At 36.9% G+C, this 14,162-nt stretch overlaps 1 protein-coding gene across 1 annotated transcript; it reads left to right on the top strand.

Moving 5' to 3' along the window:
- The first annotated feature begins 349 nt into the window (after nt 1-349).
- On the top strand, nt 350-6,594 carry LOC110921587 (endoglucanase 6). Its single transcript, XM_022165939.2, has 9 exons — nt 350-687; nt 1,628-1,834; nt 1,919-2,119; nt 3,416-3,505; nt 3,591-3,755; nt 4,478-4,762; nt 4,860-5,208; nt 5,299-5,358; nt 5,790-6,594. Exons 1-9 carry the CDS (start codon nt 490-492, stop codon nt 6,077-6,079), a joined length of 1,845 nt encoding a protein of 614 aa, XP_022021631.1. The 5' UTR covers nt 350-489; the 3' UTR covers nt 6,080-6,594.
- The last annotated feature ends 7,568 nt before the right edge of the window (nt 6,595-14,162 follow it).

Raw genomic sequence — 14,162 nt, 5'->3', positions numbered from 1 at the left:
AAATATTTCTCTAAATTCCTAAACTAAAAAATAACCTTAATAAAAAAATTTAAATATTTCTATAAACTTTTTTTTCCTTTTTTTTTTTACTCTAAATATCGCCAATATCATTCCACACGAAAAGGGCAATTACAAAGCAATGACAGGTAGTCGGGCAACAAGTTGCGTCGCCACCCCCTTTTGAATAGAAAAACCAACTCTACTAAATACAAAGTTTGAAACCTAAAAATAGAAAAAACATTAATATTGTTCAAAAATATGATTAAATAAAAATAGAAAAAACATCAATATTGTTCAAAATATGAGACCTTCTCTTCCATTCTCCTCCATATATACTTCTCTTCTGCTCATCTTTCTTCACCAACTTCTCTCTCTGAATCACTTTCTCCATTTATAGAAGTGGTTTATCAGGCAATTAAACTGATAAACAAAACCACCATTGTGAATTGAACATATCCCATTTGGGGTCTTCTTTCAAATTGAACTTCAATGGCGAAATTCATCCAAGCTGCTCTGTTTCTGCTTACGGTTGTTGTACCTTTGGCTTTAGCAGGTGGACATGACTATGGTCAAGCACTCTCCAAGAGCATTCTCTTCTTTGAAGCTCAGCGATCCGGTTACCTTCCCGGTAATCAAAGAGTTAATTGGAGAGGAAACTCCGGTCTACTAGACGGCAAAGCCAGTGGGGTATGTTGTACATTATTATTCTTATTATCATTATTACTTTTTACAACCAAACATACTCCTAAATTTACACCATTATCGACTATGTGACTTGAACCCTTAACCGCGATCCTCAATCACGGCAAACTAGTGGCCTTGTGGGTATGTTGTACATAATTATATACATATATTTTTTTTGTATGGCTAAGGCTAATTCACCCATCAAACTTACTCCTAAATTTTTACACTAATGCCTCCGATGCAACTAGCACCCTCAACCGCGGCAAAAATGAGTATGTTGTATAATTATTGTTTTTTTTTATACTGTAGGACTAGAACCTTCAATCACGGTAAAAATAACAAGTTTATCGTACATAATTATCTTTTTCTTTTTTTTTTTTTTTTACGTCTGACATACACTCACCAAAGACCAAACCTCCTAAAATTACACTAATATTCATTGTGCGACCATAATCCTCAACTAGTGGTGGAAGCAGAACTTCTTTGTCAGGGGTCATCATAAAACTCTCTTTTCTACCGGCTACAACTAGGGAGTCTAAAACATGTTTTTTCCTAAAAAAAAATCTCAGATTTTACATATAAAAACCATACAAATTTCTATATGTCCGGGGGGTCAACGAACCCTCTTGACCCCCTCTGGTTCTGCCCCTGTCCTGTCCTCGATCACTGCAAAACCAGAGGGTATATTGTACATATTTGTCTTTTTTTAATTATGGGACTAGAATCCTAAACCACAACAAAGCCAGTGGGTACATAATTATTTTTTTTACGACTAATTCACACCTACACCTAAATTTACCACAATATCCACCATGGGACTTGAATCCTAGTCGCTTGCGAAAGATACCACTAGGCTACAAGCTCTCTAGCGTACAAAATTATCTGTAAAACCGAGGTTTTTGTAGATTAATTTGGGGCTAATTCAATGAATTTCGTTGTGAAGGTGGATCTTGTTGGAGGATACTACGACGCAGGGGACAATGTGAAGTTCGGTCTTCCAATGGCGTTCACAGTTACCATGATGTCCTGGAGCATTTTAGAATACGGTTCGCAAATGAGCGGCGAGCTTGGTCACGCCATGGATGCGGTTAAATGGGGAACTGATTATCTCATCAAAGCTCATCCTGAACCTCGTGTGCTATACGGAGAAGTAATTGTTATTTCAGTTTGATTCAAATTTTATTCAGTTTTTTTTAAGGTTTTGTTGGAACCTGATTGGTGTTTGTTGATTTAGGTTGGAGATGGAAACACGGATCATTATTGCTGGCAAAGGCCAGAGGACATGACCACTTCGCGCAGTGCTTATAGAATTGATGTGAATAATCCGGGATCTGACCTCGCTGGTGAAACCGCGGCCGCTATGGCCGCGGCTTCCATCGTGTTTCACAGGTCGAACCCCGCGTATTCGAGGGAATTACTCACTCATGCCCACCAGGTTAGTTGGAGTACTAGTGTCTTGTTCTATTGTTGAAGTCAGAATATGTTTCATAAAAATAGTTATTGGAAATAGCAATACCATGTAAGAAGGCACACTCAAAGTATCATTTTTTTCTTTAAATAAAATAAAAAAAATTAATAATTTAAACAGATTGAATTTCAAAAAATTGAAATTGTAAGTCGTTTTTTCGATAATAATTCATTCTAACTATATGATCATGACACCATTAACTTTCGCTTTCGTTAGTAAGTGCAATCCCACTGTAACGGATTAGTAACTTCGTCCGCTTTTAACTTACCAGCCAATCTTCACTAGGGGCACATAAAGTTACTTTTTCATTAGAGTGTGCTTGCTTGTGACGACAAAAACAAAAATTATGAATGTTATTGGTTAAATTGATAGTATGGTTTATTATGACTAGTGATTGAAACCCACTTCGTCAATTTTTATGAAAAAGTGTTTATTTTAAAAAGGTTTAGTTATCACAAAATCTTAAAATATACTAAGGGAATATTATATCTTTTTAAAAGCTTTAATATATTATATAAATAAGTTTCAGGAAGCATAAATTACTTATTTATTTATTTTCACTTAATGTAAATAAATGTACAAGTGTTTCTGCACAAGTGCACATTGTACAAATCTGCTTATTCATGTTGCAATTCGGTTATGAATTATAGCGGTTCACATGGGATGTCATGTGTCCGTTTGTACAACCAATTATAATCACAATTAATTTTACACAAATAATTAAAAAACACTCATAACTAGTTTTATTTCATTTAATGTATTTTGATTAACTCATGGCTAGGTGCATAAAAACTAATATGCATATAATAGTTCTACTTTACCATGTACAACAATCAAAAAATAGTTAATTTTTGTCTCGAGTCTGATTTCCATATTCTTAAATAAAACTATTTTTTTATTAATATGTTTCATTATATTTGTAAATAAAACTATTTTTTTATTAATACGTTTTGTTATAAAATATTAAATAAAACAACAAAAGTTATATTTAAAGCTGCAAATTCATATAATATATATTTGTTTGTATTGAACATTTGAACATACAAAGTGACAAGGGGATCGTGGAACCGTCTATCACGGACAACGTGTGGACTCATAGTACTAAAACTTAATACTAAACTAATACCGCTTGCCACGTGATACCATTCAGTGTCGGTGTGTTGTACAGTACACACCACCAATGCACACTACACTTCATTTTATTTCCATTTCCTATATTACCCTCACACGTGTCACTTATTTACAACTACTTGTTGTGTTCAGCTCTTCGACTTTGCCGACAAGTACAGGGGCAAATATGACAGTAGCATCTCCGTGGCACAGAAATACTATAGATCTGTCAGTGGATACGCCGTACGTGATTATAACTCTAACTTACATTTTATTTTATTTACTTAATTGCCATTTGTTTAATTTTTCTTTTTTTGTTTGTTAACAGGATGAGTTACTTTGGGCTGCTGCTTGGTTGTACAAGGCAACCAACGAGCCGTATTACTTGAATTACTTGGGGGAAAATGGCGATGCACTTGGTGGGACCGGCTGGGCCATGACGGAGTTCGGGTGGGATGTTAAGTATGCCGGTGTTCAGACCCTTGTCGCTATGGTAATATGTTGTTACAAGTTTTTACGCTGGATTACTCGGTGTAATTTGAAATGGGCTCGGGTCAAATTGAGTTTGGGTTAAAACGGACTACTCTTAACAAACAAACAAACATACCCAGTAAATGACTTTTAACAAGCTACCGGTAGGGTCTCAGGTGGCCGGGTGGGTGAGATTAGGGCAAACTTTCACTCTATCCCAGGAAATAGATTGACTGCTCCCACTGATAGACCGACTCGAAAAAGAACTTTCTGAGATATATAAAGTATATCAAAACACTTAACATACAACGAGCCTAAAGAAAATAAGGACTTGCTAATAGACTACATATGCAAAATAAGTGTGCAACTACTAATAAATCATAGTAGTAACATAGAAAAGAGAAATGTGGAGAGAGAGAAAAACATGTAATATTGGTTCGGGTCAAAACAGGTTGGATCTAAGCGGTTCACTAGTTATATTTATTTTTATGATGGCTAGTGACAGCAGTGATGGCGGGGTGGCAATAGGCAGTGACGAGGTGGTGCTGGCTCATATGGACCCGTTCTAAGTTACCAAGTTTATAAGGGGATCCATTTTGAGTGACTATATAATTGGAGTACACATGAAACAAACAAATATCAACTCAAAGAACTATGAAATAGTTTAGTTGAGTTGGTGTAACCTACAAACAGTTTTCTTGATGACACACATATTTGATGACCATTTGTTAAAATTGTATGCAGTTTTTGATGGGAGGGAAAGCTGGTGGTCACTCGCAAGTGTTTGGAAAATACCAAGAAAAGGCGGAGAAGTTCATGTGTTCGTGTATGGGGAAGGCTAACCAGAATGTTCAAAAGACTCCCGGAGGTCTAATTTTTCGGCAACGATGGAACAACTTACAGTTTGTCACAAGTGCCTCTTTCCTCCTCACTGTCTACTCCGACCACTTAACTTCTGCCCGAAAAGACTTACAATGTGCTTCCGGCAGTGTTGCCCCCTCGGAGCTTCTAGCATTTGCCAAGTCACAGGTAAAAATAAAAATACTCAAATTCAAAAAATTGTTTTACATTTAATAAAAAAATTATTTAAATTAAGTATATAACAATATTGATTGAAAACTTTTAGGTGGACTATATCCTTGGAGACAACCCAAGAGCAACAAGCTACATGGTTGGATATGGAAGCCACTTCCCACAACAAGTTCACCACCGCGGTTCCTCCATTGTGTCAATTAAAGTTGACCCATCGTTCGTTAGCTGTAGAGGTGGTTATGCTACATGGTTTAGCCGAAAAGCAAGTGACCCAAATCTTTTAACCGGTGCCATTGTTGGCGGTCCTGATGCCTATGATAACTTTGCTGATCAAAGGGACAATTATGAGCAGACTGAGCCTGCTACATATAACAATGCACCCCTTCTTGGAGTCTTGGCTAGGCTAAATGGTGGTCATGCTGCCTATAGCCAGCTCCTTCCAGGTAAATTTTGTCACAATTTTGTTCATCTGAAATGTCATTTATACCCTTTGGTTTTCATTCTTTACAAAAATTTTGTTTATCTTTTTGCAGTTGAAGTTCCTCTTCATAAACCCATTGCTGCTCAACCAAAGCCTGTATCTACATCTACAGGTACGAATTCCACACGTTTTAATCAAGACGGGTAATTTGAACACTCGAAAGGTTAGGTTGTCCCACAAACATTTTTTATCCGCTTTTTCTTGAATTTTATATAAAAAAAATACCAATCCAAATTTTTTTTTATTTTAGTTTTCTTGAATTTTATAAAAAATATATGTGATATATATGTTTTAGAAAAATAATTTATAAAAAAAAAACAATCTATTTTTTAGTAAATAATTTAAGTATTTATGTACACTGTGGGTCACTTTCCACCGAACAACCCGCGTCCATTTCGACCTAGTTATTAAAAGTTGACCTGTTGAGGTAATCTTAACACAAATCAAGCCATTAATAGCATGCTTTTCTTGTACAAATAGTTTGGAATTATTTATTTTACCCATGAATTTGACTCAAGGATCATACATTATCTTGTTTTATAGCTCCAGTTGAAATCAATCAAAAGGAAACTGCCTCATGGGTATCCAATGGAAAAACATACTACAGATATTCAGCTATTGTTACTAACAAATCAGGCAAGACCATCAAGAACTTCAATCTAACCGTTTCCAAGCTCTACGGTCCAGTCTGGGGTCTCACGAAGACCGCAGGCGGTTCCTATGGGCTCCCAAAATGGGTCAACTCATTGCCCGCTGACAAAAGCATAGAGTTTGTGTACATCCATAGTGCTCCTATTGCAGACGTCTCAGTTTCCAGCTACACATTGGCCTAAGGCTCAACATTAAGCTAAAAGAGACGGATAAACGCATGCAAACACGCTACAATTATATGTGGTTTGTGAGAGTTGTGGAATTATATAAAAAGCTAAAGCTAGTGAAGGGAAGTCATTGTAATTAGATGCGTTTTCAGGTTTTTTTTTCTTTAAGTTCAAATAAGGTCTGAAGAATAGAGGAAGAAAGGAGTGAAGAGAGTTTATTACTACAAGTGCTCATCCTCTTTCACCTCCTCCTTCATTAGGTCTTTTACTCTTTTTTTTTTTTTTTTTTTTGTTCTTTCTAGATATGGAAAGAGTGGTACTATGGGTGAGAGTGAGTAAACAAGAAATTATATATACTTCTCAACAAGGTAAAAAGAGAGATCAGATTTGTGTATTTTTCTTTTGTTTTTGTGTTTTGTTTTGTTGTATTTTACTTCAAAATAGGTTTGAAGTTGTCTGTTTCTTTGTCTTATGCTGTTGTAAATTTGACAGCATCCTTTAAATATGCAATATGAATATAGATTGTGCAAGTGGCTTGTCTTTGTGTTTTTCTACTTTAGTTTTAGTATGGAATAAGAAATGTTTATACCACTTTCATGTCGTGCCATGTTTTTACTTTCTTTGGCCATGCAATGTACTTTACCATACAATTTTCATAATGTTTCTCACTTTTCACATTAATAAGTCATATATTTCTATAAATCATTTTAGAATTTAGATTTGGTATACATAAATCATGTTAGATTTGTTGTTTTTTGTAGGTGGTATAGTAGGGAAGCAGCTGGATTTTTTTTTTTTTTTTTTTGGCTAAACTTGCATACTATGAGGATTGAACCCCTGACCTCTCCTATCCTAAGCTCGAACTCATCAACACCATTGGGTAATTCCCAAGTGGATAGGTAAGCAGCTAGATGATCTTTTAGAATCATGTGTATCATATTTTTAGATTAAAGTTTTTACAAATCACTCGAAATAATCGGATTTTGTAAAAAACAAGAACCAGTATTTATATTTCTATTGTGCAAAAATATACCCGGAAATAGACCAAAGATTGTGTTTTATAGGTTGCGAACCATCAAAACATTTTTGTTAAAACGTTAAAATGCTTCACATAAATGCGGGTTAGTTTTGTGGTTGAAACATATGGCGGTTAATTTGGTTAGCGATAGGTTTTGTTGTTGCCTTCTTACATTAGTTACTTAGTTCGAGTTGTCGATTTGCTTCTCTACTTCCTATTGTAGTTCATCAACATGATTACACCAACAAGGTTGTTGTTGAACTATAACATAAGTAGACCCTGATGTTTATCGAGAGTCTAAAACATATTATTTTGAATGAACACGCACTCCATGCTTCCTAAGACTACCCGTAGTGGCCAATATTTTGGCGTTTTCCCCCCTCAAACACGCCCCAAAACGCCCGGTCCCCACCCCGCTGGCGTTTTCCGGCGTTATTTTGCAACCCCCCCCCCCAGCGTGATTTGAAACACGCTGAAAGTTCATTTGTTTGCCCAATAAGACCTTGCCATGTGTGTATAATTAGTTTTAATTTAAAAAAACAAAAGAAATAATATTTGTGTGTGTATAATTAGATTTTGGTAAAGGTTTTTTTTTTTTTAAGGTTGATGTTGCAGGTTATTGTGGGTGACAAAGGAAGAAGAAGATGATTTTGCACATTCAGTCCCTGCACTTTGATTGTATTTAAAAAAGGATTTAAACTTCAAAACCTTTAATATTTCAAGTTTCAAAAATGCTATATCAGTCCCTAAAGTTTTGTTTATTAATGTCTAATTTGAATCTTTTATAAAACCAAAAATTTTGCAATGTAATTTTTTTTTTACCTTTTTCCGGGTTTTTTACTTTTAGTATTGTAATTTTTGTTTTATTTAATAAAGTATTATTAGTTTTTAATTTAAAAAACATGAATAATTGTGTAATGATTGGTTGGGGCATTATTGGGCATTATTCCACTACGCTCCTCTTGTAAAAACGCCCAATAATGCCCCCTTGCTGACTTGACTACCACATAACGAATAACGCCCAAGAATGGGACATTATTCACTAAACCACTACATATTGTAACTAGCAAACTATTTAGATTCTCCTTTTCCTAAGTCAATACCTATTAGGCTATTACCTAAAACAATAATTACATCAACCATATTCTTGTATTATTTGTTTAATAATAATAACTAGAATTTATACCCGCGCTTCGCGACGGGATAACGTTTTTTTAGAGTTGCGCGTATGTCAAAACGTAACTTAAATTTATACCACTTGTAACTAAAGCTAAACACATAAAACTCGATTACAAAAATATTTAGAAAGTTAAATGGTTATCAGTGTCAATGCCGAAAGTTGAGAAAACACAAAAAAAATTATGTCGAAATGTAAATCAACTTAAGTTTATATCTGCACGTAAATAAAAATAAAGACGTAAAACTCGATTAAAAAGTACTTAGAAAGTTAAGGGTTGTACGAGTCAATGCTGAAAATTAATGGGTAAAAGTAAAAAAAAAACAAAAAATTATGTCGAAACGTAAATCAACTTGAGTTTATATCGAGATGTAAATAAAAATAAAGACGTAAAACTCGGTTAAAAAGTATTTAGAAAGTTAAGGGGTCGTAAGAGTCAATGCTGAAAGTTAAATGTTAAAAGTAAAAAGAAAGAAAACTAAAAAAAAAAGAAAAAAAAAGTAATGTAGCACTGTAGACGTAAAACTCGGTTAAAAAGTATTTAGAAAATTAAGGGGTCGTAAGAGTCAATACTGAAAGTTAAAGGTTAAAAGTAAAAAGAAAAAAAACTAAAAATTGACAAAAAAAAAAAGTTAAAGTATTTAGAAAGCAAAGGGGTCGTAAGAGTCAATACTGAAAGTTAAAGGTTAAAAGTAAAAAAAAAAAGAAAACCAAAAAAAGAAAAAAAAAGTTACAAAGTTAAAGTATTTAGAAAGCTAAGGGGTCGTAAAAGTCAATACTGAAAGTTAAAGGTTAAAAGTAAAACGAAAGAAAACAAAAAAAAATAAAAAAAAAGTTACTGTAGCAGTGCTACAGTGAAACCAAGTTGTTCTTTAAGATTATTTATAATATAATAGAGGTTTACACCCAAGCGCACATACAACCCTCGTTTAAAAGAATGGTCAATCAAGTCCTGTGGTTGTCAATTGGAATCAATCAAGTCTCTCCTACTAACACACCGTTTGTAATTTAGTAAAAAGACTAAAATACCCCCCATAACTTTAGTTACCATTTCAGTCCCTAAACGTATAATTCATATATTCCATCCTTATTTAAAACTTTTTCCTAATCTAATAACTAGCCACCGATTATCCTTAATTAATCAGCAATATGATGTTATTAACAGCAACAACAACCCGTATTAAGACGTGTAACCAAAATTAAACTTTATTTGACCTCTAGAACTCGAAAAGGGTTTGACATTTAGAACTTGAAATGTGTTTAACTTTAAGAACTTGAAATTGGTTTGACTTTTAGAGCTTGAATTGGGTTTTACTTTTACAACTTGAATTGGGATTGACCTTCGCAATTGCAAGTGAGTTGTAGTTGCAGAACTTGAACTGCCTTCATTATCACAGGTTTGACCAGTTATTCTGGTCAAACATGTCATACAATGCCTACCAAAGTGTATCATCCATGTTCAAATTATAAGCATTAGAAGATGAAATGGGTTTGACTTTTAGAACATGAATTGGGATTGACCTTCACAACTTCAAGTGAGTTGTAGTTTTATAACTTGAACTGCCTTCACTTACTCACAGGTATAACTAACTCATATTATGCATAACTGTCATAAATCAAAGTGCTATTTGTGCAAACTAAAGTGTATCATCCCTGTTCTATTTATAGCTATGTCACATTACGCATAGAAGGCCTAAATCGTATTGTACCCTGATCAAGTTAAAAGGCTTGATTATCACAACCTTGACTAAATATGCATGTTGCTTTATGTCAATACAACCCGTTGTGCATAATTGTCATGTACCGTCAATACCTAAAACACCTACATAACAACAATATCCTATTGTGCATAACTGTCCTTTACTGTCACACCCCAACCGATGGCGAAAACATCGGGGTGCGAGCACTAAGCGTTCAGATTGCTCATGAGATTTCCATAACACTAGATATTTCGATAGACATTAAATAGATTTTATAGTAATTGTCTAAATCAAGCATCAATCACAAATATCAAGTATCAAACATAACAAACATTGTTCCAATTGTTCAAATGTCTAAATTAACTAGGCGACGTTTCTAGGCATCTCCTAGCTTGATTTCCAAGTGTTCCAGAGCAACCTATCAGCCTGCAGTATGTATTAAAATATCAATACAAAAGTATTGGCGAGTATACAAGTTTGACAGTAGAATAATAGATTAAAACAACTCATATCCACAATGTAAGTATAAAAATAGGTTCAGTCGTGCTAGTGTCGCAGTCCACGCAGTGATAGCCCAAGTATTCCGATGCTTTAGTGTTTACCCAAGACTCAAGGTAAACTAGAATCCTTTTAACAATACCCCCTGAGAATAATGGGAGAGGTGCACCCCTATAGCGCTACTATTGTTAAGGCGGAACTACACACCCTGGATTAAACGTCACATAGCACAAAATAGAATATTAGAATGCACAAGTTTTCACATACACGTAGGATAGAGTTTAGTCTGCAAAGTCTCAAGTATCGTAGTTTATAGAATACATGTTACATCCCAAAAGTTTTAAATAAAAAGGGACCGAGTATACTCACAATGATTGCTTAACAGTATAGACTGTTATTGGATCAAAGAGAGCTCTTTTAGAATTAACCTGATTAGATTACAACATATAAGAGTCGGGCAGAATAATGAGGTTGCGTAAAGTGTCGGAAACAGTCACTGGATCGGATGGTTGTCCGATCGGATGGCTATCCTATCGGATTGCCAATCGATCGGGTGACAAGTGTGTGAGGAAACGGATGGCTGCCCGATCGGATGGCCATCTGATCGGGTTGCCACTTGGTTCAAAATCCACAAGGTGAGGGGGATAGGATGGCTGCCCGATCAAATGGCTATCCGATCGGGTTGCCACTCTATCCAAGTACTAAGTTTAGTGTTGGTCACTCCTATCGGATGGCAGCTCGATCGGATGGCTATCTGATCGGGTTGCCACTCGATTGAGGTTCCCAAGTTCCAAGTTTTTCTGAAAAGTTCTAAGTGTTGAAAGGTTTCAAGGCTAAAGGACAAGTGCCTCCTGATCGAGTGGTTGCCCGATCGGGTGGCTATCTGATCGGGTTGTCGTTCGATCGGGCGGTCCTTGTTCCGTTCACCCTCTTTGTAAGTTTCTAAGTTATAGATTAATGATGTCAGCAGGGCACGTATTGAGACAACGGTAGACTCATCGGCACACAGTCGTTTTGATAGGATGGGAACCACCCCTAGTCCGAAATCTTAAATGAAGACTGCTCAAAGAGCTGCGGATACTTGGCCTTCATATCACTTTTCAATTCCCAAGTGAATTCGGCGCCATGCTTTCCTTCCCATCGAACCATAACAATGGGAATTTTGCTGCGCCTCAGACGCTTGACAACTTGATCCATGATTTCGACCGGTTTCTCCACAAATTCCACAGTCTCATTTATTTGTAAGTCTTCGAGGGGAACCTGCAGTCCCTCGTTGGCCAGGCATTTACGTAGATTAGAGACGTGGAACACTGGATGCACGTTGTTTAGTTCTTGTGGCAAGTCGAGTCTGTACGCCACCTTGCCAATCCTTTCAAGTATCACGAAAGTACCCACATAGCGAGGAGCGAGCTTTCCCTTCTTTCCAAAACGAACTACTCCCTTCCAGGGAGATACCTTGAGAAGAACTCGTTCACCAACACCGAATTCCAGAGGCTTACGCCTAACATCGGCATAACTCTTTTGTCTGCTCCTAGCCTTGATCAAGTTATCACGGATCTGAAGAATCTTATCCGTTGTCTCTTGAATGATTTCAGGGTCAGTAAACTGCTTGTCACCAATCTCATGCCAGCTGAGAGGAGATCGGCACTTGCGGCCATACAAAGCTTCGAAAGGAGCCATCTAAATATTGGAATGATAGCTGTTGTTGTACGAGAACTCAATCAATGGTAAATGTACATCCCAGTTACCACCAAAGTCGATGACACAAGAACGGAGCATATCCTCTAGGGTTTGAATAGTACGCTCGGTCTGTCCATCCATCTGAGGATGAAAGGTCGTGCTAAGATTCAAGTGCGAACCCATAGCGGACTGAAATGTTTGCCAAAGACGCGAAGTAAAACGACCATCACGGTCCGAGATTATGTCAAGAGGTATGCCATGACGGCATATAATCTCATCAGTATAGACTCGAGCAAGTTTCTCCACTTTATAATCCTCACGAATAGGAAGAAAGTGGGCCGATTTGGTCAAACGATCAACAATTACCCAGATACTTTCGTGACCAAAAGGCATACGAGGTAGTTTGGTAATAAAGTCCATAGCAATGCTATCCCATTTCCAAACTGGGATCTTAGGTTGCTCCAAAAGTCAAGAAGGACGCTGTTGTTCAGCCTTTACCTTCAAGCAAGTAAGGCACTTAGAAACATACACAGCAATGTCCTTTTTCATGCCAGGCCACCAATAAGTCATACGCAGATCCTGGTACATCTTATCGGCACCTGGATGAATAGAGTAGCGAGATTTGTGAGCCTCATTCATAATGAGCTCACATAGATTATCGCAATCCGGCACCCAGATGCGACCCAGATAGTACTGAAGACCATCATATTTAGTTTCGAGCTGATCCACATTAGCACCACGAATCTCCACCATTAGATTACCTTCATTAGTTGACGAATACTACGCTTCACGAATACACGCATGAAGATCCTAGAGATACGAATAGCCTTAAAATGAGTTTTACGATTAAGAGCGTCAGCCACTACATTCGCCTTGCCAGGATGATAGCGAATTTCGCAGTCGTAGTCGTTAAGTAGTTCCATCCAACGTCTCTGTCGCATGTTCAGTTCCTTCTGGTCAAAGATATGCTGAAGGCTCTTATGGTCGGTGAAGACCACACACTTTGTACCATATAGGTAGTATCGCCAGATCTTTAACGTGAAGACAACTGCACCAAGCTCCAGATCGTGAGTAGTATAGTTTTTCTCATGTACCTTGAGTTGACGAGAAGCATAAGCGATAACCTTGTCCCGTTGCATGAGCACACAGCCTAATCCACGGTTCGAAGCATCACAATATACCACGAAATCGTCATTCCCATCGGGTAAGGTAAGTACAGGAGCATTACACAAAAGGGTCTTAAGAGTTTGAAAAGACTCCTCTTGCTCGGGACACCAAGCAAAAGGTTTCTCTTTCTGGGTCAACGTAGTGAGAGGTACAGCGATTTTGGAAAAATCCGAGATGAATCGGCGGTAATAACCAGCCAATCCTAGAAAAGAACGGATATTAGATGCGGATTTAGGCGTACTCCAATTCTTCACGGCTTCGATCTTAGACGGGTCAACATGAATACCTTGCTTACTAACGACGTGACCAAGAAATTGCACCTCATCGATCCAAAACTCACACTTAGAAAATTTAGCATACAGACGTTCACCACGTAAGAGTTCAAGCATGAGACATAAGTGTCGAGCATGATCAGCCTTAGACTTAGAATAAATGAGGATATCATCAATAAAGACTATAACAAAACGATCCAAATAGGGTTTACACACACGATTCATAAGATCCATGAACACAGCAGGTGCGTTGGTCAGCCCAAAAGGCATAACCACGAACTCGTAGTGTCCATAACGAGTACGAAATGCAGTTTTAGGGATATCATCCTCGAGAACACGCAACTGATGATATCCAGATCGAAGATCGACCTTAGAGAAACAGGACGCGCCTTGTAGTTGATCAAACAGGTCGTCAATACGAGGTAGAGGGTAACGATTCTTCACAGTAAGCTTATTAAGTTCACGGTAGTCGATACACATATGAAATGAACCATCCTTCTTCTTGACAAATAAAACGGGAGCACCCCACAGAGAGGTACTTGGACGAATGAAACCCTTATCGAGTAATTCCTGTAGCTGGCTGGAT

Source organism: Helianthus annuus, chromosome 2, assembly GCF_002127325.2.
Source record: "Helianthus annuus cultivar XRQ/B chromosome 2, HanXRQr2.0-SUNRISE, whole genome shotgun sequence".
In the NCBI taxonomy this organism is placed as follows: Eukaryota; Viridiplantae; Streptophyta; class Magnoliopsida; order Asterales; family Asteraceae; genus Helianthus; species Helianthus annuus.
Note: the sequence above shows the minus strand (reverse complement) of the source record. Positions and strands in the feature narration are given on the sequence as shown.

Bases quoted from the DNA above. Each gene is read 5' to 3' on its own strand.
- LOC110921587 (XM_022165939.2), top strand. From the start codon at position 490: ATGGCGAAATTCATCCAAGCTGCTCTGTTTCTGCTTACGGTTGTTGTA. The intron at 2,120-3,415 runs GTTAGTTGGAGT...TGTTGTGTTCAG, and splicing joins TACTCACTCATGCCCACCAG to CTCTTCGACTTTGCCGACAA. The intron at 4,763-4,859 runs GTAAAAATAAAA...GAAAACTTTTAG, and splicing joins TAGCATTTGCCAAGTCACAG to GTGGACTATATCCTTGGAGA.